Source organism: Cebus imitator, unplaced genomic scaffold (genome assembly GCF_001604975.1).
Source record: "Cebus imitator isolate Cc_AM_T3 unplaced genomic scaffold, Cebus_imitator-1.0 Scaffold9, whole genome shotgun sequence".
NCBI lineage: Eukaryota > Metazoa > Chordata > Mammalia > Primates > Cebidae > Cebus > Cebus imitator.
Window position 1 is genome coordinate 12,254,849 of NW_016107324.1, and position 24,094 is coordinate 12,278,942.

Consider the following 24,094-nt stretch of genomic DNA (forward strand, 5'->3'; position numbering starts at 1 on the left):
CCAGGATGGTCTCGATCTCTTGACCTCGTGATCCACCCGCCTCGGCCTCCCACAGTGCTGGGATTACAGGCTTGAGCCACCGCGCCTGGCCTGAGACTGGGTAATTTATAAAGAAAAGAAGTTTAATTGACTCACAGTTCTGCATGCCTGGGAAGCCTCAGGAAGCACAATCATGGTGGAAGGGGAAACAAGGCATGTCTTACTTGGCGGCAGGAAAGAGAGAACAAGGGGGGAAGGGCCACACTTTTAAACTGTCAGATCTTGTGAGAACTCCCTCACTATCACAAGAACAGCATGGGGGAAACTGCCCCCATGGTCCAAACACCTCCCACCAGGTCCCTCCCCTGTCACATGGGGAATAAAATTCCACACCAGATTTGGGTGGGGACACAGAGCCAAACCATATCATCATCCTGTAAAAATGTAATGTAAGTTCACCAGTGTCTTTATGCCTGCTTTGTATAGACCAGGATAAAATTGATTTCAGCAGGATCTAGGTTAGATCAACCACAAAAACAAAATTACAGTGTCCTTCTGCCCTTAAAATAGGATCATTACTTTCATAATACAGCCACCTAGCCAGCTGTCTAAAGAACTCCTTCCCCTGTCTTGACTAGTTGCCCCTCACTTCTTTTTTTTTTTTTTGGGGGTGGGGGGAGGGTACAGAGTTTCACTCTTATTGCCCAGGCTGGAGTACAATGGCATGATCTTGGCTCACTGCAACCTCCACCTCACTGGTTCAAGTGATACTTCTGCCTCAGCCTCCTGAGTACCTGAGATTATAGGCGCACGTCATCACACCCAGCTAATTTTGTATTTTTTTGTAGAGACGGGGTTTCTCCATGTTGGTCAGGTTGGTCGCGAACTCCTGACCTCAGTTGATCTGCCTACCTCGGCCTCCCAAAGTGCTGGGATTACAGGTGTGAGCCACCACACCTGGCACCCCTCACTTCTGAGAAGCAGAACAAGAAGGATCAGTGATGGCCCTTCCACCCTTGGGTGGGGCCCTCTTGGCAGTGCTGCAGGTAGGGTGTTAGATTTACTGCTGAAATGAAGAACTTCACCAAAGCCACCTAGTGAAATTTCCACCAGGAATTCCATTTCTGAGCTGTCATGGAGTAACATCAAGTCTCTTACAGGGTGCCTCCTCCTCCTCTTCATTTCCTTTCTAGTTTATTATGGCCAAGTTTAAGTGTAGTATATTCAGACTGGGTGATTTTCATAACTGACTTCAGCTTCCCAACTGTGAGCTCTTTCAGAAATGGGCATAAATATCTGGTAGGGCATGTGGAATCATCTTCTGGAGGGTTTTATAAGAAATAGTGGCTTCACCCATTGAAATTAAATTAGGTTGAGTCATGCCCCAGAGAGGGAACAGGATGACACTAGAGGCCTAACAACCAAGAATGCTGTGTTCTCTGCTCAGTCACACCCAGCGTGTCCTCTAGGGTGACAGGAGACTGAAGGCTGCTTTAAATCTGGAAGTGGAACTGGTGGGGACTAGAAATGGTGGCCAGACATTCCTGCTTCTGAACAAGTCAGTGCTTTGATTTCCAAAAATCCTTTCCTGGGCAAAGTGATCCTCTTAGGGTGAACTTTGCCATAGGTGACTGACACAGGTCAAGTTTGATGGCAAGGGTCATGTGAACACATGAGTGACGAGGAATGCATGTTCATCCCCTCTCCAAGGAGAATACCATTGGCTATGTCCTAGCAGTAAGGTATTTAGGCCATCTCCCTGAATCAGATGGAAGTAGTATTTCTCGAGGTATATATTATCATCCTCATTTTGCAAATGAGGAAACTGAGGTATGGAGAAGTCAAGTCACAGAGCAAAGAAGAAGCAGAGCTGGAGTCCTAAATCAAGGCAGCTCTTTTCACGATGAGAAATTGAAAGTAATTTTTTGACCTCAGAACTGTAGAAGTGAACTAGATTATTCTGACTATTACCTGCTGCGGAGTGTAGCTGGCTGTAGCCATGACATACCTCTCAGCACCCTAGTTTGTATTCCACTTCCTGACTCTATTAATGGCTCAGTCCTGTGGGCACTGATTTCATAGGGATGGGAAGGGGACAGGGAGGAAAGACAGTCCAGCTTGATGAAATGGGAGCTCTGAAGAACAGGCAACTGTTGACTGTTCACTTCTCACCTTGTCCTCATTCCCTCCACTTTTTTATCATGCAACTTGTTATCTTGCACACAAACCCCAAGGGCAGGCTCACAAAACAAGAATGACAAGTCAGATAGAAGAAACTGAAGTTCCAGGGAAGGTGTCAGTGTGGCTGCGTGCTCGTATTTTCATGCCAGTACAGATGTGAGATTTCTCACTGTAATTCAAGTCCCTTCCACACTGGTTGCTGAGCCTCACGTGCCTGAGGCAAGTTGCAGACATCCCAGTTGTCACCTGCCCCTGCCCGGGTGCTAGGCTCTTTTGGAGGCCATCATCTGCATCTGTTGCATTTGAAACAGTTTGGAGAATTGCTCTCTTCATATGACAGACTGCACTGGGATTGTTCAAGTTACTGTTATTACTTATAAAATGATGTGGCATCTCATTGGGGTTTATTCCCAGCTCTCTGCTCCAAAGCAGCCAGTCTGGTTAGGAGAGGCTTTGCCCCTCTAACTCTCACTCTAACACCTGCCTTCACTCAGAGGCCAGCTCTGAGGTATCTGCAGGATGCAGGGCAACCTGGGCCGCACCCCCCATCTTGTGGGACTGACTCTTCCCTTTGCTCTGCCCAGAGGGACACAGGTCACTGAGAAGATTCTGGCAGATCTCTGACTGTGTCATGGGCTCTGTTCCCTTCTCTATCTCACTCCTCCGTGGTCCCCTAACAATTAATTACTTCTCCTTTTTTCATTCTAACTTCCCACATTTTTGTTTCTTAACTAGCAAAATTTAAATCTGTCAACATCAGGAATAATAGTAAAATGTTAGATTCCTGTTTTTCTTTTTTTTTGTTTTTGTGACGGAGTCTTTCTCTGTCGCCAGGCTAGAGTGCAGTGGCACGATCTCAGCTCACTGCAACCTCCACCTCTCAGGTTCAAGCGATTCTCCTGCCTCAATCTCCCAAGTAGCTGGGACCACAGGTGCCCACCACCATGCCCACCTAATTTTTTTTGTATTTTTAGTAGAGACAGGGTTCCAGCATCTTGGTCAGGCTGGTCTTGAACTTCTGACCTCGTGATCCACCCGCCTTGGCCTCCCAAAGTGCTGGGATGACAGGTATGAGGCACCGAGCCCAGCCTTCCTTTTTTTTTGGATATGGAATCTGGCTCTGTAGCCCAGACTGGAGTGGTGTGGCACAATCTCAGCTTACTGCAACCTCCACCTCCCGGGTTCAAGCAATTCTGCCTCAGCCTCCTGAGTAGCTGGGATTACAGGCGCCCGCCACCACGCCCAGCTAATTTTTGTATTTTTAGTAGAGACGAGATTTCACCATGTTGGTCAGGCTCGTCTTGAACTCCTGACCTTGTGATCCACCGGCCTAGATTTCTTTTAAAAAAGGATTTGTATTAATTTAAACAAACTCAGGTAACTATTACCAGCTCTAATAATATTAACGAACACAGGCCAGGCATGGTGGCTCATGTCTGTAATGCCAGCACTTTGGGAGGCTGAGGTGAGCGGATCACTTGAGCCTGGGAGTTCAAGAGCTACCTGGGCAACAAGGTGAGACCCTGTCTCTAAAACAAAAAAACCCATGGCCACTAGCATTTGTGGGGTGCCTCCTAAACATAACCTATGAGGTAGATAATATGATCAAACCCTCATTCTAAGACAAGGAGTCTGAATCATGGAGAAATTGAGGACCTGGCCATAGCCACACGGTGAGTGGCAGAGCTGTACCTGGACCCGAGCAGTTTGACTCAGCCCACAGCACTGTGGTTCTACTGGGGTGCTCTTCTGCAAGTTACTGCCCATATGAGCCAGAGTGGAAGAAGCAGAGGGGCTCCTCTGCTGTCTCCCTCCCCTGTCTGTGCCCCCACCTCCCTTCCCTACTTCTTCCCCTGTTATTTCAAGCTGTCTGCTACCCCCCTGCAGGCCCAAGGCTTCATTTCCATCCCTCCACCTCTTCTTCCTAGGTCTTTCCTCTATCTCAGCGAGCATTACGACCCCTTCCATGCCTCTGTCCCACCTCTGCCTCCCTTCTCATTTTTACCCACACATGGATGTTCCCCACTGTAGCCAAACTGGTCCCTCAGACACACCCCATTGTCTTACACCTTCATCTGTTCAACATTTTCTGCAGGCCCTTTCTACACCAGCATTCACACAACAAGGTCTCCACTCCCAGCCTCTGTTTTTCTAAGCCTGCAATTATAGAACTTCCCTGGGTCCTACTTGCACAGTGAGCAGAAGAGGCAGGCCACCCTTCCCTGACCCATACCTCTGCCAAGCCTGCCAGGTTAGCCCTGGTGCCTCGTGGCAGGAACAGTGTTTGTGGGCAGTGCCTGGTACTCAGATATTAATAACCACCACCAAGCACTGATGACAAGCAGGAGGAAATCCAGCCCTGTGGCTTCACAGTCTGTATTCCAGTTATTTTTAAACAGCGTTTTGTTGTGCCCATGACATTGTGCTTGTAGCCAAGTGTCTGGATTATGACAGACCCTGAGGAAAGGACAATAATAACAATACATTAATTACAAATGTTTACCAAACATATACTCAGTTTATTCCCTGGACCCAGATGCTCACACTTACAACCCTGACTCTGAGAGAGAGTTTTAAAGCAAAACTGTATTGCTTCTTGAGGCAGGACTCATGAGGCCCTGCAGAGGCCCCACTGTTCTTAGGACCAATCAGACACACAGAGAATCTGTGCCAAGGAGGCAAGCCCTGAAACCTGAGAGACCAGGGGAGCCAAACCTTAGTCCGTCCTGGCCCAGCTGGCAGCCTTTGCCCCATACCCACGCCTCACGCCCAGTGTTTGGCCCTGACTCCATGGCACCACCTGAGCTGTGGCCCAGAAAACTCTCCTACAGACACGTTTGACCAGCATCAAGGCATAAGTTTCTGGTCACCTCAACACACTCATACCCTCTCCAGAGCCACTCATGTAGCCTGATGGCACCAAATCTCGCCTCACACTCCTGTCACAAAGGAAGCCCCTCTGGGAGGACAAAATCCTCCACCCAGTCTAGTCCTCATGGAGCTGACTTTCCCACATGAGGAAGCAGGACCTTTAGCTTTTGTTGCATCCCCTCCCTGCTGTGTTCAATGGAGCCTTAAGCCTGGTGTTTACCCACTGTCCAGTGACCAGGACACCCTCTCTGTTGCTTCAGGCATCTCAGAGCTGAAGGCAACTGTTCTGTTTGGCCAGTTGCTCTTTATTTTTTTTTTTTAGCTAAACTTTCCTGAGGGGCGCAATGTTATTAGGACTATTATGAAAGTGATAACAAGCTCCCCACTCTTTAATGACAGCCTTTTAAGATATAATCCACATATAAAACATGTTTTGTTTTGTTTGAGACAGTCTTGCTCGGTTGCCCAGGCTGAAGTGCAGTGGCGTGATCTTGGCTCACTGTAACCTCTGCCCCCTGGGTTCAAGTGATTCTCCTGTCTCAGCCTCCCAAGTAGCTGGGGCCACAGGCACGTGCCACAACGCCTAGCTAATCTTTGTATTTTTAGTAGATATGGGGTTTCACTGTGTTGGTCAGGCTGGTCTCAAACTCCTGACCTCGGGTGATCTGCCTTCCTTAGCCTCCCAAAGTTCTGGAATTACAGGCATGATCCACCATATACCCAGCTAAATGTGCCCCCCTCCCCAACCATTTTTTTTGAGATGGAGTCTTGCTCTGTCTCCCAGACTGGAGTGCATTGGTGTGATCTCAGCTTACTGCAACTTCTGCCTCCCAGCTTCAAGTGATTCTCCTGCCTCAGCCTCCTGAGTAGCTGGGATTACAGGCACATGCCACCGCACCTGACTAATTTTTGTATTTTTAGTAGAGATGGGGTTTCACCATGTTGGTCAGGCTGGTCTCGAACTCCTGACCTCGCAATCCACTTACCTTGGCCTCCCAGATTGCTGGGATTACAGGCATGAGCCACCATGCTAGCCCAAATGTGCTATTTTAAAGTGTACAATTCAGTGGTTTTTAGTATATTGACAGAGCTAAAAGATTACAACATGATTTTTTATGACTGGCTTCTTTCACTTGGCATAATGTTTTCAAGGCTCACCCATGTTGTAGCGTCTATCAGTACTTCGTTCCTTTTTACTGCTGAATAGGATTCTGCTGTATCATAATATACCACTTGTTTATTCAGTTAATGGAAACTTTACACTGGAAAATGGATTGGGTTGTTTCTACTGTTTAGCTCTTACACATAGTGCTGTTATTAACATACATGTAGCAGTTTCTGTGTGGATGTGCATTTTTAATTCTCTGGGCACATACTGAAAAGTGGAATTGCTGGGTCATATGGTAACTCTATTTTTAACAATTTAAATGACTTTCAAGCTCTTTCTCAAAGTGACTGTACCATTTTACAATCCCATCAGCAATACATGAGGTGTTGCCTATCTCTTTGGATGTTCACAGCAACCTTCTAAGGTTGGTATCATTATAAACTACAACTTAACAGATCTGGGCACTGAGGCTTAGTAAGTAACTTGCCTGTAGTCATGCAGCTGGCAAGTGGCAAGGCTGAGACTCAAACTGTGGTCTTGTGATTCCAGATGACATGCTTTTCACTCTGTGACCTACTGCCAAGTGTTAACCCTTCGTCACCTATGAACAGCTGTGTTTCTCACCCTTTCACCTCTATGCCTGCATCACCCGGTGAGAAGTCTTTCTGTGTTGCAGGACGTGTCAGGAAATGCTGCATTTCTGGCCTTCACTCCCTTTGGGTTTGTTGTTCTTCAAGGAAACAAGAGGGTCCACTTCATTAAATGGTGAGCGTCTTCATTTCCAAAACAGGCTCTTTATATCTCACCAACTGGGGAGGGGCGATGGTTCCCATGTCCTTTGTGTGTGATTGGGCAGTTCTGGTTCAGAGCCCTCTCCAAAGCCTTGCGTTGATAGTGGTTACTGATGAAGGGAGTGGTCTCTTCCTAGGGATCCTGTTCTTCCAAAGGGGTGTCCCTGAGAGCCAACAGCCTCTCCAGAGAGGAAAAGGGATAAGAGGTTTGATTTCTGGGGAGAGTGAGAGGCCCGGGGCTGGAGGCAGTGTTAGCTGAGCAAGCTCCTGTGAGAACTGAGTCCTTGAGGGCATCACCCACTGAGGGCAGTAGCCAGCCCTGTTAAGCCAGCTGTTCTGGAGCATCTCTGTGGATGGCTTAGTGCCCTTACCTGCTCTGCTAACAAGAGTGGGGAGGGGGCTCACAGACAGTGACCCCTGGGGCACATATAAATCACCCTGTTACTTTAGCAAAACACCCTCCTCCGACCAGGCCTCACTGTGGGCATTGTGTCTGCAAGAGCTCACTTGCTGCTGTCTCACTCCTATCCCTCTTTGGCATTTAAGTGTCCTCAGCCTCCAGGAGTCATATTCCCACTCTTCCTTCCCTCCCCTCTCCACTCCCATCTCACAGGCACGAGCCACTGCCTCCGCTGCAGCTACTCTGAACTGCTTCCTCTCCTACCCCTCTCTGTTTTGTTTGGGGTGGGTTCTGCTGCATGCCTCTGGACAGACTCTGGTTTGTTGATTGACATTTGGCTCTCCTGGAGACCCTTTAGCTGGCCAGCCCATACAAACATCTGTCGGCATCAAAACATTTTGCATATTCTACTAAGCTCCTGTGATTTCTTTACCTTCCTGGGTGTCACACTGCCAAGTCTAAGCTGGCCAACTCCTCCTAGGGGCTTAGATAAGTGGCTTCCTGGTCCAACAGAGTTCAGTGGAAGGAAGCCTGCTTGGTTTCTTTGCCTTCTCCGGGACAGCTCATGAGGAATCTTGAGTACAGGTGCTTCCTAGTCAGCGTTCTGCTGGAGCCACTGCAGGCCATTTGCCCCGCTGTGCCCTCTTCAGCTCCCCCACTGAGCTTGAGCTTGAGGACAGATAACACCATTCCAGCCCATCTTGCTTTTGTGAAGGATGGCATTACGATCATCAGCCAGAGTGCTGGTGAAATTGCTCCTCACATATGCCACGGGGTGGGGCCTCATTCCCCAGGACAACAGCCCAACACAAGGCAGCTGCTGTCCTGGAGTTACCAGAATACACCCTGACATACCTGTTTCCTAGGCATCCTCAAGTCAGCCTACTTCACTGTGCTCTCTGGGTGAAGATGGGAGGATTTGGAATCTCCTGTCCAACCAAATGCTTTTCAGAAAAAGACAATGAGCAGGATCAGGCTGCAGCCCTCATAGTGTGGGGCCTCTGCTGCCTAGATACATCTGGGCTATTTGATGTTCCTTAGACGGCCCAGATCCTGGGCCACATTCCAGCCAGAGTAGCTGTTGCGTCAGGTCCCTGTCAGGGGGCATATTTAGCTAGAAACAAGTAGGACACACCTGTTACAGACACCTGCAGTCCCTAAATTATCCCTACCCCTCCAGAAGCCATGATGTCTCCTAGTTCTCACAGACGCTTTTCTTTCCATGGCTTTTCTCATGCACTACTTCTTCTGGAAGTCTCCTCTTCACCCTGTGTCAACTCTGTAATAATAAATGTAAACCCAATCTCACCTTCAAAATAAAACTCCTTTCCTAGCTTGCTTGTTGGAACCTAGATGATCTATGTGTTTGTCTATATATTAACCAATTGGCATTTATCATATTGTGTGTGTGCATGAGATTGATGGTTGAGAGGGAGTTTGAGAGGGAATCATACAGGGAAGGGTTACCATGTGGCTTCTGTTAGCTCAGAACTGGTGGTCAGAAGTTGTGAAATCTCATCCTGACCCCGGTCATGATTTCCAGGACTGTAAAGAACAAGTGATTTTCCTCTGTCCCCTGAAATTTGTCCAGCAGTAAATTGGATACATGATTCTCAATACCTTTCTACTACTTCCTAGGATATTGAGGAAATCTCCCTAGAAATTCTTTAAAAAAAAAAAAAAAAAAGCAGCAGCCAAGTGGAGGTGGATGTGCATGACCAACTGCTTTGGGGATCCCAGTTGGGTAGAGAAATGGGGTCTCCAGTTTCATGGAGAGAGCTGAGAGGCTCCAGAGGGCAGCTATGTTGGGCAGATAGAAGGGAAGTGAGGAGCGACCAGTGCTGAGTCCTAGTTCTCTGGCTCTCAGGGACATTCACCTAAGACCCAGTAGTTTTTCCATTTTGCAAATGTAACCAAGGCTGAGAGCAGGAGGTGGATGTGGAGGTGAGGTCTAGGCCGTGCCATGTATAGTAACCATGTCACTTCTTCTGATTTGTGTCTGTCCCACGGGTGATGTACCCCAGTATCCTGTTTGCCTCTTTTACTGCAGCCATTCACTGGGCTGGTGGCTTCAAGGATTTTTCTACAATAACCCCTAAGCCCCTTTCCTGGTCAGTACGCTGCATGACTGTTCCATGTAATCTGTTCTCTCTCTTTGGTATGTTGCCCTGCCCCGCTCCCTGAGATTGTTTGATATTTGTCTGCATTAAACTGCATTTTCCATCCAGTGGCACAGTCACCTGAAAGACTCAACTCCCTCAGAACCTGGTTGCATTGTTTCTCATTATTTGCTGTATCTTGAACTTTGGCCTCATCAGCTACCTGTGGCATCTTACGTTTGACAGTCCCATCCAGATAATGCACCTGTGTAATGAACCCAATCCTGAAATGACCCTGGATACTCTACCTAGACTCACTTTCCATGCAACTGTTTCCCTTTTACAGCCACTGTTGATAAGCCTGAAATCCTCCTGTCACCCTATTACTATAGTGTGATTGACCAGAAAACTGTGGATTGAACTGTTTCAACAACGTTCTCTAAGGCCACTGCGCTGCTGTCTTGTTTCAGTTCTAATTTTGGCTAAAATTGTGTCTGTGCCTGGAGCCCCTTCCAGTTGGGGTGGGCTTTGCATCTACAAGATTTAACTGGAACAAGCAACCTGCAATGAAGTGACAGGCACTATCTTTGTGCTTCTAGGAATGAGGTGACCAAGTTGAAATTTGAAGGAAAGACTTTCTATTTATACGTAAGTCAGAAAGAGGTAAGTGCTGGCTTCCTTCTCTTCAGGGAGGGCTGGGGTGATAGGATGCTTCCTGGTGGCCAGAGCCAAGCTTGAGGGATCCTGGTAGAGCCAAGCCACCCACATGCTAAGCTAAGACCAAGGTCAGGACCTGGAGGTACAATGCAAAGGGGGAGGAAGGCCCTGGAGCACAGGACTCCTCAGGGATGCTGCTGACACCCAGAGCTTCCACACAAGAGATCTCCACTTCCAGGAAATGCAAAGGAAGACTTTTTTTTTTTTTTTTTCATATATATGGAAATTCCAAAGGCAAGAGCCACCTTCTCACCAAGAGCTCGCCTGGTTCAATTTGTGCCAGTTTCATGCCAGCTGAGACTTACCCTGATTGGACTTGCCAAGTGCGACGTGATGCACTGAACTGAGCTCTGCTCCAGTGGGTCCCATGGGCCCCCCCTCCAACTAGCCAGCTGCCAGGACCTCTAACAGCTCTGGGGTCAGGGTCCTCATCTACTTCACCCTTGACTTCTCCATCCATACTCAGCCATATCTATGTGGAATGTTTTGCAGGAAAAGAAAATTATTCTTACATATTTTGCTCCAACTCCTGAAGCGTGTAAGCACCTCTGGAAATGTGGAATTGAGAACCAAGCCTTCTACAAGTGAGTGGATACATGTGATGGGGACTGTCTTTCTCAGAGCCAGACTCACAAAGAGTCAGGACAGGAGGCCACATGGCCAGGAGCCTGGGGCAGGGTAGCTGGTATTGGGCAAGAGCTTGACGGTTACTGAGAAGCCAGGTTGAGGCCAAAGGGCAAGAGCTTTGCCTATCAAAGGGATTTTGTAAAATATGTGGGGCTTTTGTGTTGTTTTCTTCTATTAAGAAAGTGGTTATAAAAGCATTAGGGAGTGAAGAAATGGCCCATCACAGGGGTGAAGTCAGGTAAAGCATGTCTCACTAAACCCCTTGGTCTTACTTTAAAAATAAACCATAATGATTTATGCTTTACTAAGATGTATATGAATGAGGTCAAGGCAAGACAGTGTGTGTGGTATATTCTACCTAGGGCAAGCCCTGCTCTCACCAAATGCCCCTGACAGGCCAGGTCCTGGCTCTAGTAACCTGAAGGATCCTGGAGAGATGAGAACTGCTTGGGGCTGAGTGGCACCATGCTCCTCCCCAGGGAAGATTCTGCTGCCTGCTAGCTGTTATGGGGTGCTGGCTGGCAGAACTGATGTCCTTCCAGTTGCCAGGGCCACAGCCCCAGAGGCTGTTTCTTAGAAAGGCATTCTGAATTGCTTCATACTCACTGTGTGTTCATACCAGAATCAAGGATTCACTGAATCAGCAGCCTTTCTTCTCCTGAAGAATACACTCAGGGGAGACTTTGGCATGGTCACATTTCCCTCCTGTTCAGTCCCTACTGTCCATAGAAAGTCAAGAAAACATTTATTTTCTTTAGCTACCACCCGCTCTTTGCCTGTGAGGATGTAATCCAGGTTTGGCCAGTTACACGAACCTAGAGAGAAGCAACTTGAGATGCAAACTCCTGCTTGTGGGACTGAGGAGCAGCCCAGGAAGGATGGGGTCTCATGGGTCTCCCTAGCAGAGAGAGGAAGGCGCTAGCAGACAGGGGCCTGCTCCACACTGAGCTGTCACTGTCCTGGGAATGGTGTATGTGGAAGACTTCCCTTTCTCTCTGCCAAACGGTCTAATGCAAACAGAAGCAATCTCCTTGTCTCTTGTCTTTTCATGCCTTCAGCACCATTTCTTAAGGGGGTGGTTTTCCCATCTGTGTCATGGAAACAGAAGTGTGCTTCTGAACCTGTGACCACACTCGGTTTCTGAGTGTTCCCACGAGTAAATCTCCATACCCACCCAGCCCTGCCTGCACCCACTCTGGAAACTGAGGTCATTTTTCAGTTTTCCGTTGCCTCCCTAATGTTCTTGCTAAGTGGTAAAAGCCTCTAGCCGGGGTCAGATCCCCAGGTATGCCAAGTCTTTGGCAGTAGTGCTTTGGCCTTGCTCAGTGTCTCTCACAGATCCCTAGTCCTGCCTTTGGCCTGATGCCTTGGCAAGAGCCCAGTCAGATGCAAGAACATGCCCAGGCAGGGGGGTAAGCAGCCGGATGTCCCAGAACCCTGAGACAGGCAGGGATGGTATCTCCCAGGAACTCTTCATGGATGTGGAGACAGCTCCTACTCACTGCTCATAGCACAGGTTTCAGACCCACATGGGTCCCTGGCTGGATCAGTACCATAGGCACCTGGTCATGTTACAGGTGGATCCCATCTTAGGAGACTTCTCTCTGAGCAGCTCAGCCCAGGCTGAGAGAGCTAATGGGCTCAGTGAAGTCACCCAGGAAAACATATCACAGAGCTCCACATCAGCCGTCCACAGCTTCAAAAGAGATATTAAATAGACATTCTGGGGGAGGGAGGAAGGCTCTGAATTCAAATACATGATGGAACTTTTATTAAAGTTAAGCTAGTTTTTTCATTGCAGGATTTCTCAGTCTTTACCATGGTCATGTATTTTAGGACCCTCCAAGAGGGAGATGGAACAGGAAGGGCAGCCCCCACCCTCTTCCCTACCCAAATCACCCAGACAGACACAAGATCAAATACTGGAGCTGGAAAGGAGACCCCTGAGATCCAGCAGTCCCAGCTCCATCATTTTAGAAGGGTAAAGCTAAGAGGGAAGGAAATGTGCCTGAAGTCACACCACACTGCTAATAAGTGGTCTGGCTGAGATCAGATGGGTGGCATTCTGTTATTCCCCCAGACCATCGACCTGAGCAAGTATTCTCTCAGTCCCCCTGGTAAAACCTATGAAGCATTTTGCGGGGGCCTTCACTCTCCTGACACCAAAATTGGTTTCCATGTGACAGTCCTGGGCATTGAAGCAGGAGGGCAGCTGGCTGTGAGCACAGCCCCCAGATCCTAAATGACAGTCAGAGACAAGTGTGGAGTATAAAGGGATTTTTCCTGAAGAGTTTCAAGTAGACTTTGAAAGTTGGGGATGTGCTGCCTTAGCCTGGGTGAGATAGTTCAGGCCCTCTGTCTCACTGGACTTTGTCTTGCTGCAGGCTGGAGAAGTCAAGCCAAGTCCGCACAGTGTCCAGCAGCAACTTATTCTTTAAAGGGAGCCGGTTCCGATACAGGTAAATAGTGACAGTAAGTAACCATTACGGATCTATTTTCAGACCCTTCTCTGGAGAACATTCAGTGGTCCTTATCCTTGAAGAACAGAGAAACTGGGGAAGACTCAGAAAAGTCTGAGGTTTCCATTCAATTCTCCTGTCTTATGACCCTGTTACTATTTCCTTCCCTCCCTACAGCTATTTGTCTGTAGGGTTTTAATGTATATCGGCCAAACATAGTGGCTTACGCCTATAATCCTGGCACTCTGGTAGGCTAAGGCAGATGGATCATCTGAGGCCAGGAGTTCGAGACCAGCCTGGGCAACATGGTGAAACCCATCTCTACAAAAAATATAAAAAACTAGCTGGGCATTGTGGCGCACACCTGTAGTCCCAGCTACTTGGGAGGCTGAGGTGAGAGAATCGCTTGAGCTCAGGAAGTCGAGGCTGCAGTGAGCCATGATTACACCACTGTCCTCCAGCCTGGGAGCAAGACCCTGTCTCCAAGAAAATGAAAAATAAATGTGTATCTTCCTTTTCTCTTAAATAGCAGCAAAATCAGAACTATAACAATTATTCTTTTCATGTCTCACTATCTAAAGGTTGTTTCATGTTTTTTTGTGATGCAATCATAACATGCCAGAAAATGAGGAGTTATTCCTAAATGAGAATGGAAGATCATAAAGACTCTCTTAGACATGGAGAGAGCTCTCTCAGATAGGCTGTCACAATGCTTTAGAACTCTCTACCTCAGCAAGCAAGCCTTTCTTAATGATTAAAACATCGGGGAATGGGTGGGCCACAGAGGCCATTTTCAGATTCAGCGAAAGCACCTGAGATCTTGGAGAGGAGCTGTCCTGGAACACAGTCTCATTTCTTGCTGCTTTTTATTATACTACTTATAGTGGCCGAGTTGCAAAGGAAGTCATGGAGTCAAGTGCTAAGATCAAACGGGAGCCACCGGAAATACACAGGTGGGCTGCCGGGGCACCCCCCAAAACAGTTCTAGCTCAGATCCCAGGATCTCCATTCAGCAGTTTGAGTACTGTGAAGCTCCTGGCCCCAGTGGCTACCAAAAGGGGCAGAATAGGGCAGATGGGTGAAGAAACTTCTCAGAAGGAATGGGGAGAAATCTTTGACCCTTAATAAGAGAGTGGGGGAGGATGGGCTACTATAGCTAGTACATCAGATCCAAGTGCTACCTCACTTAGCAGTTCTCTTCTGCCCTCCCAAGTCTTGACATTGATCATAGATATGTCACACCATTTCAGTGGTTCTGGAATCAGTCCATTACATGAAGCCAAGGATGGTCGCACAACCCTGCCACACTGGATGTAAAATAGTTTCAGGATCTGTGCTTCATGTAGATCCACAAATTATGTTTCCAGAAGCCTATCTCCTAGAGTCCGAGACCTAGAAAGGATGACTGATCAAGACTAGGATTTGCCAACCAGCCTTTGCCTCTAGGAATGTGAGCATTACTGCCTGCCCCTTCACATGGCACCCCGTCATCAGCAGCCTCTGTTGGAACTCAGGGGAGGCTGCCAGTGTTGGTCCAGGCATGTTTTCAGGAGTACTGCCCATACTGGGGCTCTACTCTCTGACAGTCTTGCCCCCACCCCGAGACCAGTGGCACTGTTGCCACACTAAAAGGTTCAGATGGGTCTAGCCTTATAAGGAGGTAGAGGAGTTTGAAGCACTGTCTCTGACTGGGATTCAGAGACCAAAGGCAAAGAGAAGTTATTAAAGATTTTTAAAAAGAGAGAAAAGGCCAGGTGCAGTGGCTCACGCCTGTAATCCCAGCACTTTGGGAGGCCGAGACGGGTGGATCACAAGGTCAGGACTTCAAAACCAGCCTGGCCAACATGGTGAAACCCAGTCTCTACTAAAAATACAAAAATTAGCCAGAGTGGTGATGTGTGCCTGTAGTCCCAGCTGCTTGGGAGGCTGAGGCAGAAGAATCGCTTGAACCCAGGAGGCAGAGGTTACAGTGAGCCAAGACCGCGCCACTGCACTCCAGCCTGGTGACAGAGCAAGACTCTGTCTTAAAAAAAAAAAAAAAAAAAAAAGAGAGAGAGACCAAAACTTAATACAACCAGGCAATTCTAGTAGTCAGTACTTAACTCTTAAGTGCCTACCAAATGTATCTGTGCACTGAATTAACAAGGTTCTTTTTATTTAACCACAGAGCAGGGATGGTTCCCAGCCGGAGCTGTCCCTCCATAACCCATGGCCCAAGGCTGAGCAGTGTCCCCAGGACCCGCAGAAGAGCTGTTCACATCTCCATCATGGAAGGTGAGCATGAGCTTCTTTAGGTGACCACTGGGGTCCTCCAAGTTGTGATCTGGGACCTCAAAATGAGGCTAATTTGCATTACTGACAGCAGCGCATTTCTTGGGGAAAAGAGCCTCCAGTGGCGGGTTTTATCCAGTGAATGGGAATACTAGCTGGGTACAGGGTGGTATGGGTATCTAGGTAGGGGGTTGTAGATTTGAGGGTGCTGGGTTAGTACTTTGTGGGACTTGCACATGTGGGATCTACAGGTTCCATGCAGTTCTGAAATTGCTTTCCATCAAGAGGCTTTTCATGCCCGGCACGGTGGCTTATGCCTGTAATCTCAGCACTTTAGGAGCCCTAGATGGGTGGATCATGAGGTCAAGTGTTCAAGACCAGCCTGGCCAAAATGGTGAAACCCTGTCTCTACTAAAACTAAAAAAATTAGCCAGGCATGGTGGCGCATGACTATAATCCCAGCTTACTTGGAAGGCTGAGGTAGGAGAATCGCTTGAACCTGGGAGGCAGAGGTTGCAGTGAGCCAAGATCGCGCCACTGCACTGCAGCCTGGGCCACGGAGTAAGACTGTCTGAAAAAAATGAAATTTGTCCTGTTGCTATCTCAATTTCTTACCACTGTCTCAGGAAATCTAATATGATCCAGCTCCCTCCACACTTCCCTTCCTTTGGAGGAGGCCGAGGTGGCAAGAGGGAAAAAGTCTATGTATCTCCACTGCACTAGATACTCCAGTAGCTGAGGCCAGTAATCTGTTTTCTGGGTAGTTAATGCTGTTAGGAGGTGCTCTTGGAATACTGCCCTCTAGCTGTTGTCACTGGCCCAGGTCACCCACAGGCTGGATACAGATGTGAAGTTGAGTGCTTTCATTCCCAGAGACGGTGTTTTTTTTAGGACCTCAGATCTCATACAGTAGGAGACAGCAGCAGAATTGGTTCATACCTGTCTCTCTCCTGGGATTAACAGCGTGCAACCTGGGGAGGAACAGCCTTTGCCTTTTTTGTAAGAATCCTGCTTGGGAATTAAAATGAAATGGTCAGGTTAGGAAGGGTATCACTCTGCTGTTTCCCTGGGAAGATCTAATTTGTGTTTAGGATTTTAGGATGTGTCACTGTGAATGTGAGATTCCTTGTTACCAGAGTCTGGAATATAACTCCCAATGGTCTAGAGGTTGAGAACCCTGGCTGGACAAACACCATCAAGTTACTTGAGTATCTTCATTGCTCCATTTGTAAAGTAGGAACATCTTCCTTGCCCACCCCATTGGTTGCAAGGAAGCTAATATGTGCAGAAGTATTTTAAAGAGACTAAAGCATTTACGGGCAGGCAGTAAGCAAAGTGCAGAGTCCTGGTCAGGATGCCTAAGGTAAGGTCTGACTAGGAGCTCTGACATGCACTTTCTGGAGCAGGTTGTTTAATCTCTCTGAGCCCAGTGCCCCCACTGCAGAACAGAGCTCGGTGTGGGAGAGTGCCTGTGGACTACCAAGTAGAATCATTATGCAAAGAGTGGAATTATGGATATATGACCATCATCAGACAGCCTCCTGGTGTTTCCTCCCATCTTAGGCTGAGCCAGATGACTGAGCTTGGCTCTCACTGTCCCTCTTCTTTGGGGGTGTACATCTCAGGAAGTAGAATGAAATTCTCCTTCTCTGAGGAAGCAACTTTCTCCCCTCTCTGTGGCTTTTCCTTCCCATCCCTCCTGAGGCTGAAGCTAGACGGTCCATCCCAAGTCTTCCACAGAGCTGGGACAGCTGTCCTCCCCAACAAACGACTCACCGTAGGGAAGCCAGCACCATGCAGGATATAAAACAGGAGAGAAGGCTTGTGCATTGCTACTTCCCAGAACAAGGAAGAATGTTCAGGAAACCAGCATTCCCAAAAGAGGGAGGGCTGAAGCTATGTGGGGACAAAACTCATTGAGAGTTGCTGCCAACTAGAACTGAGGCGGGGGAAATAGTCCTTGTGATCCCAAGACATGCTGGGGCTGCCTCAGTTCCCCATTCAGCTCTGGCTTTACCTCCAGCCTCCTCCTCCCAGAGCCTCTCTTCTCCCATTGCAGCAGCAGGTTCCTTGTCCAAACTGTCCCCCCTTGCTGCCAAATGCAAGGAGAGGTACAGTGGGGAGAGGCTGCTGAGTATAGGCCCCCTAGGGCCAGGCGCTTCCTCAAAACCAGCCTCACAGAATGGCACACTTGGTAGGTTATAGCTCCGCAGTCTTCCAGGTACTTCTCACACCCCGTACCCAAGGCTGCCAGTGGTCAAGCACAGTCCATGGCCCCAGTCAGGGCCCCCAGCCCAGGACCCATTAGATGCAGAAGGGGGCAGGTAGAACTGACCTGGCCTGAATGAATCTCACAGGCTCAGGGTACGGAGAGGGAGATGGACATTGGGTTTAGATGTGAAAATAAAGCCATTTAATTGCAACAGTCTTTTATCAGTACAGGGGCTACCAAGCCTGTGGAAGTAAAGAATGGATTAGTTTCCAGGAAGCAAGAGTTCAGGTGCACCATCTTTCAAGAGGAGGACTTGCCTTTAAAGGTCTTGACAAGCACAGCTGACCCTAACTGCCCACCTCAACCAGGGAGGGAGGGGCTGTGAGGGACGCCGTGAGGGCCTCAGAAGAAGGGCACAACCAACAAAAACCCCAAGAAACTTATGGGCATTTGAAATTGGTTTACGCCCCACCAAAGGCTGTCTTTATTCTGTAGTCTATTTGGCCCATTCATATCACAGAGCCCACCTCCTCACCCTTCAGAGCCACCCAGCTCAAAGTTAGCACTGACCATGCGATGTGGCTGGCAGCAGGGCAGGCCTGGACTAAATACGACCTGGATAAAGCCCATTGGCGTTGTAACTTTACATCCTGGATTTTCTGGGACAATCTTGATTACCTTTGCCCTATGAGATTGTTCTCTGCCCACTCTGTCCCTCGCCCTCTGAGAGGCTGGAGCCCTTATCTGGGCCTGGGGAAGAGCTGCAGGCTACAGAAGCAGTACTTTTTATGGCTCTAAGTGCTTCTGACTAAATCCAGTCCCCTGATAACGTTGGCCTCTCAGAGCTGCTCCTTCCCTGCAGTTCAGCCTGATCTGAGGCTTGGGGAGGTGACCTTCTCTCTACAGCACAGGAGGCACTGCTAAGGGGCTGCTATTGTGTGGGATCTGTGGAAATCCTTTGTTCCTAGTTGGCTTTCCGTCTTTCCCTCTCTGTATCTTTCCCTGCCTGGCTGGTTTCTCTGAAGAGATCAGCTGGTTTCCACTGAAGAAGTATTTGCCTTCCTGGGCCGCCATGGGGAAGAGTCTGATTAAGATTCACACCAGAGTCTGCGTCCAGCTCCGACTGACTAATCACTGCTTTCGGCCCCTAAGTGTGCGCATCCTGAGGATGGGGCCCCGGCTCCAGGGTAGGGTCCTGACTGCTGTGCCCCCCAGCCCACTGGGAGCCACCCTCGGGCAAGGGAATCAGCTGGAACACTTCCAAGGTAAAAAAGACTCTCCTGTTTTGCTGTGCCGCTTAGCTCAGATCCTTCCCATGGCACCACCCTATCTATCCCAGAACAATAGTTTCAATGAAGTGGCAGGACAGGTGGTGGCTTTTATAGTAGTGAAAACAGTTTCTTATATTGGACTAACCTGAAGTGGAAAGGTCACCTTACAGGTGAGGTCTTCTGTTGAGGTCTTTTGTTGACAGACTGATACTCAACAACTTTATTTCTCAGGCATTCTACTAGCAATGCTTATCTAATTGGCTGGGTGCGGTGGCTCACGCCTATAATCCCAGCACTTTGGGAGGCTGAGGCAGGAGGATCAATTGAGGTCAGGAGTTCGAGACCAGCCTGGCCAACATGGCAAAACCCCATCTCTACTAAAAATATAAAAATTAGCCAGGCTTGGTGGCAGGCGCCTGTACTCCCAGCTACTCAGGGGGCTGAGGTGGGAGAATTTCTTGAACCCGGGAGGTGGAGGCAGCAGTGGGCCAAGATTGTGCCACTGTACTCCAGCCTGGGCAATGGAGCGAGATTCCATCTTTAAAAAAAAAAAAAAAAAAAAAAAAAAAAAAAGCCTATCTATCCATTATCTTGTTACTGAGAGCACCAACAGCTCCCAGTATGATGTGGCTCCGGGTAGTCCTCTGACTTGTTTTCTTCACCTCTCGTTCCCCACAAGCTGAGGGCATAATCGTAGGCTAAGCTAAACTTGCATTCAAGGAGCTGCTGGCAGCTCAGCTTTTCATAGTTTGGAAGATCTTGCAGTCAGAGCTGTCCTTCTGAAGGGGTAGGCCTTCGAAAGGTGGCAGGTGCCCTGTGCAATGGGGCTGAGGTTCCAATAAAGGCAGGCAGAGGAGACAAGCCAGCAATATGCTGCAACCAAGACCTTAAGGTTTCTGCTTCATCAGTGACATGTAACATGCTCCAAGGTACATATTCCTCAAGCTGCATGTGCAAATGGGGACATCCGGGAGGAATACTGGGTAAGAGGGAGGTCAAAGGACAGCAAGAGTTCTACAACAAGGGACAGAGGCTCTTAATTTCATGTTATTTCAGAACAGTTTCTTGGGCAATTAAGACCTAAATCTAAGGTAGATGCTGGCTATTGATTTAATCCATCCTGGCCCATGGTTCCATTCCATGGAATCCAACTACAGTTGACACTTATCATCATAGGGTCTTAGAAACTGCAACTTTAAGCAAAATGATGTACAATGAAATTTTTTTTTTTTCCTCATCAACATTGTAACAAAATGGGGCTGGGCGCAGTGGCTCATGCCTGTAATCCCAACACTTTGGGAGGCTGAGGTGGGCAGATCACAAGATCAGGAGTTCAAGACCAGCCTGGCTAACATGGTGAAACCCCATCACTACTAAAAATACAAAAAGTAGCCAGACGTTGTGGTGGGTGCTTGTAATCCCAGCTACTAAAGAGGCTGAAGCAGAATTGCTTGAACCCGGGAGGCGGAGGTTGCAGTGAGCCGAGATTGCGCCATTGCACTCCAGCCCGGGTGACAGAGCAAGACTCTGTCTCAAACAACAACAAAAAAAGCCAGGCGTGGTGGTACATGCCTGTAGTCCCAGCTACTCAGGAGGCTGAGGTGGGAAGATGTCTTGACCTCCCAGGTTCAGGTTAACAGTGAGCCATGATTCCACCACTTGCACTCCAGTCTAGACAATGGAGTAAAACCGTCTCAATAAAAAACTTTTAAAACTTGTAACAAAAAATGATGCTGAAGAAAACATTAGAGGACCTGCTGTAACGTCACTTGGCTTAAAGTCATGGTTTCCAAGAACCTGTTGACAAAGTGAGGACTTAATGGATATGAGCAGCAGGATCATGAACTAGAAAGCGGCTTGGATTCTATCCTTGGTTTTGCCATTAACCACGAACCACATGACTTCAGGCACACTGGGTAACCTCTTGCCTTCACTACTTCGTGGAGTTACTGAAAGATGAAAGTGCTTTAAAAAGTTGAAAGCGGAGACCAGAGATCTAGCGACTTGAAGTAGCATGGCCAAGCCGTGTGGGGTGCGCCTGAGCGGGGAGGCCCGCAAACAGGTGGAGGTCTTCAGGCAGAATCTTTTCCAGGAGGCTGAGGAATTCCTCTACAGATTCTTGCCACAGAAAATTATATACCTGAATTAGCTCTTGCAAGAGGACTCCCTCAGTGTGGCTGACCTGACTTCCCTCTGGGCCACACTGGACATCCCCATCCCAGATCCTCCACCCAAGGATCATGAGATGGAAACAGATAAGCAGGAGAAGAAAGAAGTCCCTAAGTGTGGATTTCTCCCTGGGAATGAGAAGGTCCTGTCCCTGCTTGCCCTGGTTAAGCCAGAAGTCTGGACTCTCAAGGAGAAATGCATTCTGGTAATCACATGGATCCAGCACCTGATCCCCAAGATTGAAGATGGAAATGATTTTGGGGTAGCAATCCAGGAGAAGGTACTCGAGAGGGTGAATGCTGTCAAGACCAAAGTGGAAGCTTTCCAGACAACCATTTCCAAGTACTTCTCAGAACGTGGGGATGCTGTGGCCAAGGCCTCCAAGGAGACTCATGTGATGGATTACTGGCCCTTGGTGCATGAGCAAGATGAGGCAGCCTGTGGGGAGCTCAGGGCCATGGTGCTGAACCTGAGGGCCTTCTATGCTGAGCTTTATCATATCATAAGCAGCAACCTGGAGAAAATTATCAACCCAAAGGGTGAAGAGAAGCCATCTATGTACTGAACCCAGGACTGGAAGGAAAATAAATGACCCAAATAAAAGACAAAAAAAAAAAAAAAAGTTGAAAGCATTACGTAAATTTAAGATTTTAGCACAGGGACAAAAAATACAGCTAGGACCATGAGGAGCTTCTGAAAGCAGAGATTGAGAGCTGCGGCAAAGGTACAAGCCCTGAGGTGAGGTGAATGGCAGGTGCCCTGCCTTTGCCCCACCCCCTCCCTCCCTTGTCCTACTCACTCATAACCCAGATTCCAGGACTTATTCCTCTGGAGAATCCTTAACTGTGCCTGTGCCAAGATGGGCTCCACCAGGCTGGTCAGGCAGGCTGCCCAGGTGCAAATGGCCAAGCCAAGAGGGAGCCAAGGAAGATGGAACACACTGCTTCTGAAAGGTTACTTAACACCTTTTTAATAGAGACCTCTGGGCTGCTTCATGTCCTGGGAGAAGGGAGAAAAAGAGAGAAACATCTTTGGGCTTCTGGAGCTAGCCCTGACTTCCTTTACTGAGCTGAGAAGTCTGACTCAGTCTGGCATTGTCAGGGACTATTTCAGAGCAACAGAAGGGGACTAGGGTTTCTTGTCATAGGTCACAGAGGCAGAGAGAACCACACCAGCACCACTAATATGTCCAGGAGTGGAAAATGTAGATGTCAAGCCTAAAACAAGAAGCCATTTTCTTGGGGGCACTGTGATGTAGGCCATACTTGCTCACTATATGCCCAAAGCCTCTGGCCTGGGTGGTTGCTGTTGAGCGTATAACCAGCTCCTGTTTTCCCTGCCAGGGTTTGAGCCCTGAGAACCTTGGAAAGAGAGAAAGTGGAGATGATAATGGGTAATTTTAGGGGCTAGAATACCCCTTTATCCTACCAAATGTAAGAGAAATCCACCCTCCCCACCACCACCGACCCAACAAGATCTCAGATGCTGTTTTGTGCTCTGACGTGTCTAAAGATATGGGAGCTTTTAGCCTATTCTAGACCCAGCTCCTTCTCGAGGGAAAAGAGAAGGAGCTGGCCAGGGACTACTCCCATGCCCCCTCAGAAAGAGCAGAATTTCTACCCGACCATTCCATAAGGTCAGAACAGCTAGAACAGAGGCTGAAGAAACAGAGCAGCTGCAGAAATCCAAACATATTGACCTTACGAGCTCAAGATGCCGTATGCTGGGTTTTTATAAGGATACTCAGAATTTGATGAAACCCAATTAGGTAAGACATATTCTCCTTCTCCCCATTCCTACTTCTCTTTTATTAAACATTTATTTCATATGTAGAGACAGTGTCTCACTATGTTGCCCAGCCTGGTCTTGAACACTTTGGCTCAAGTAATCCACTCACCTTGGCCTCCCAAAGTGATGGGTTTACAGATGTGAGCTACAGTGTCGGGCTTGTTCCTGCCTCTCAAACCCCTCCACCCATCAGGCATACTTGAGACTCAAACGGTGGTCCCAGCTGTGCATCACAGGTAGTTTGGAATTCAGATTCTCTTTCAAATTGGGATAAAAACCAGCACCAGGACACCAAAGGCAGGGAAGGCAGAAACTTTAACAAATTAGGGGCTGGGTGTAGGGGCTCACGCCTGTAATCCCAGCATTTTGGGAGGCCAGGAGTTCTAGACCAGCCTGGCCAAAATGGCAAAATCCGTCTCCACTAAAAACACAAAAATTAGCCAGGTGTGCTGGCAGACACCTGCAATCCCAGCTACTCAGAAGGCTGAGGCATGACAGTCACCTGAATGTGGGAGGCAGAGATTGTAGTGAGCCAAGAATATACCACTGCATTCCAGCCTCAGTGAGAGTAAGACTCTGTCTCAAAAAACACACAAATCAGGCCAAAATCGTAAGCAAAAAGCAAAGAAAAACTCTTCTTAAATAGCCACTGTGATTCCTGTGGCTTCTCTTCTTCTTTTATATATGTATCTTTGAGACAGGGTCTAGCTCTGTTGCCCAGACTGGAATGCAGTGGTGTGATCTTGGTTCACCTCCCAGGCTCAAGCAATCTGCCCACTTCCAAAGTGGCACTATAGGCATGTGCCATCACACTTGGTTGTTTTTTTTTAATAGAGTTCAGGTCTTGCTATGTTGCCCAGGTATTGTCTTTTTTTTTTTTTTTTTAAAGATGGAGTCTGTCTCACTCTGTTGCCGAGGATGGAGTGTAGTGGCACAATCTCAGCTCGCTGTAACCTCTGCCTCCTGGGTTCAAGCAATTCTCCTGCCTCAGCCCCCTGAGTAGCTGGGATTACCGGCACATGCCACCACACCCAGTTAATTTTTTAATTTTTAGTTGAGAAGAGGTTTCACCACATTGGCCAGGCTGGTCTGGAACTCCTGACCTCAAGTGATTTGCCCACCTCTGCCTCCCAAAGTGTTGAGATTACAGG

The 24,094-nt window shown here is 48.2% G+C and overlaps 1 protein-coding gene and 1 pseudogene across 8 annotated transcripts in view; both read left to right on the forward strand.

Moving 5' to 3' along the window:
- Positions 1–24,094, forward strand: part of FRMD5 (FERM domain containing 5) — a 328,629-nt gene that overhangs the window by 300,716 nt on the left and 3,819 nt on the right. For 5 of the 7 annotated variants that reach the window (XR_005202962.1, XM_037744666.1, XM_037744677.1 and 2 more), the window contains exons 8-14: positions 6,816–6,904; positions 9,355–9,441; positions 10,029–10,092; positions 10,639–10,730; positions 13,158–13,232; positions 14,117–14,185; positions 15,400–15,506. Coding sequence is in view for 6 of the 7 variants with exons in the window: in XM_037744666.1 (XP_037600594.1) it covers positions 6,816–6,904; positions 9,355–9,441; positions 10,029–10,092; positions 10,639–10,730; positions 13,158–13,232; positions 14,117–14,185; positions 15,400–15,506 (583 nt within the window). In the remaining variant the exon portion in view is untranslated. The remainder of the gene's footprint in view (positions 1–6,815; positions 6,905–9,354; positions 9,442–10,028; positions 10,093–10,638; positions 10,731–13,157; positions 13,233–14,116; positions 14,186–15,399; positions 15,507–24,094) is intronic. The other 2 variants (XM_017545952.2, XM_037744685.1) reach the window with 1 other exon arrangement.
- LOC108316198 lies at positions 20,951–21,777 on the forward strand (annotated as a pseudogene). The gene has a single exon (XR_001830228.2). The product of XR_001830228.2 is annotated as a proteasome activator complex subunit 2-like (transcript).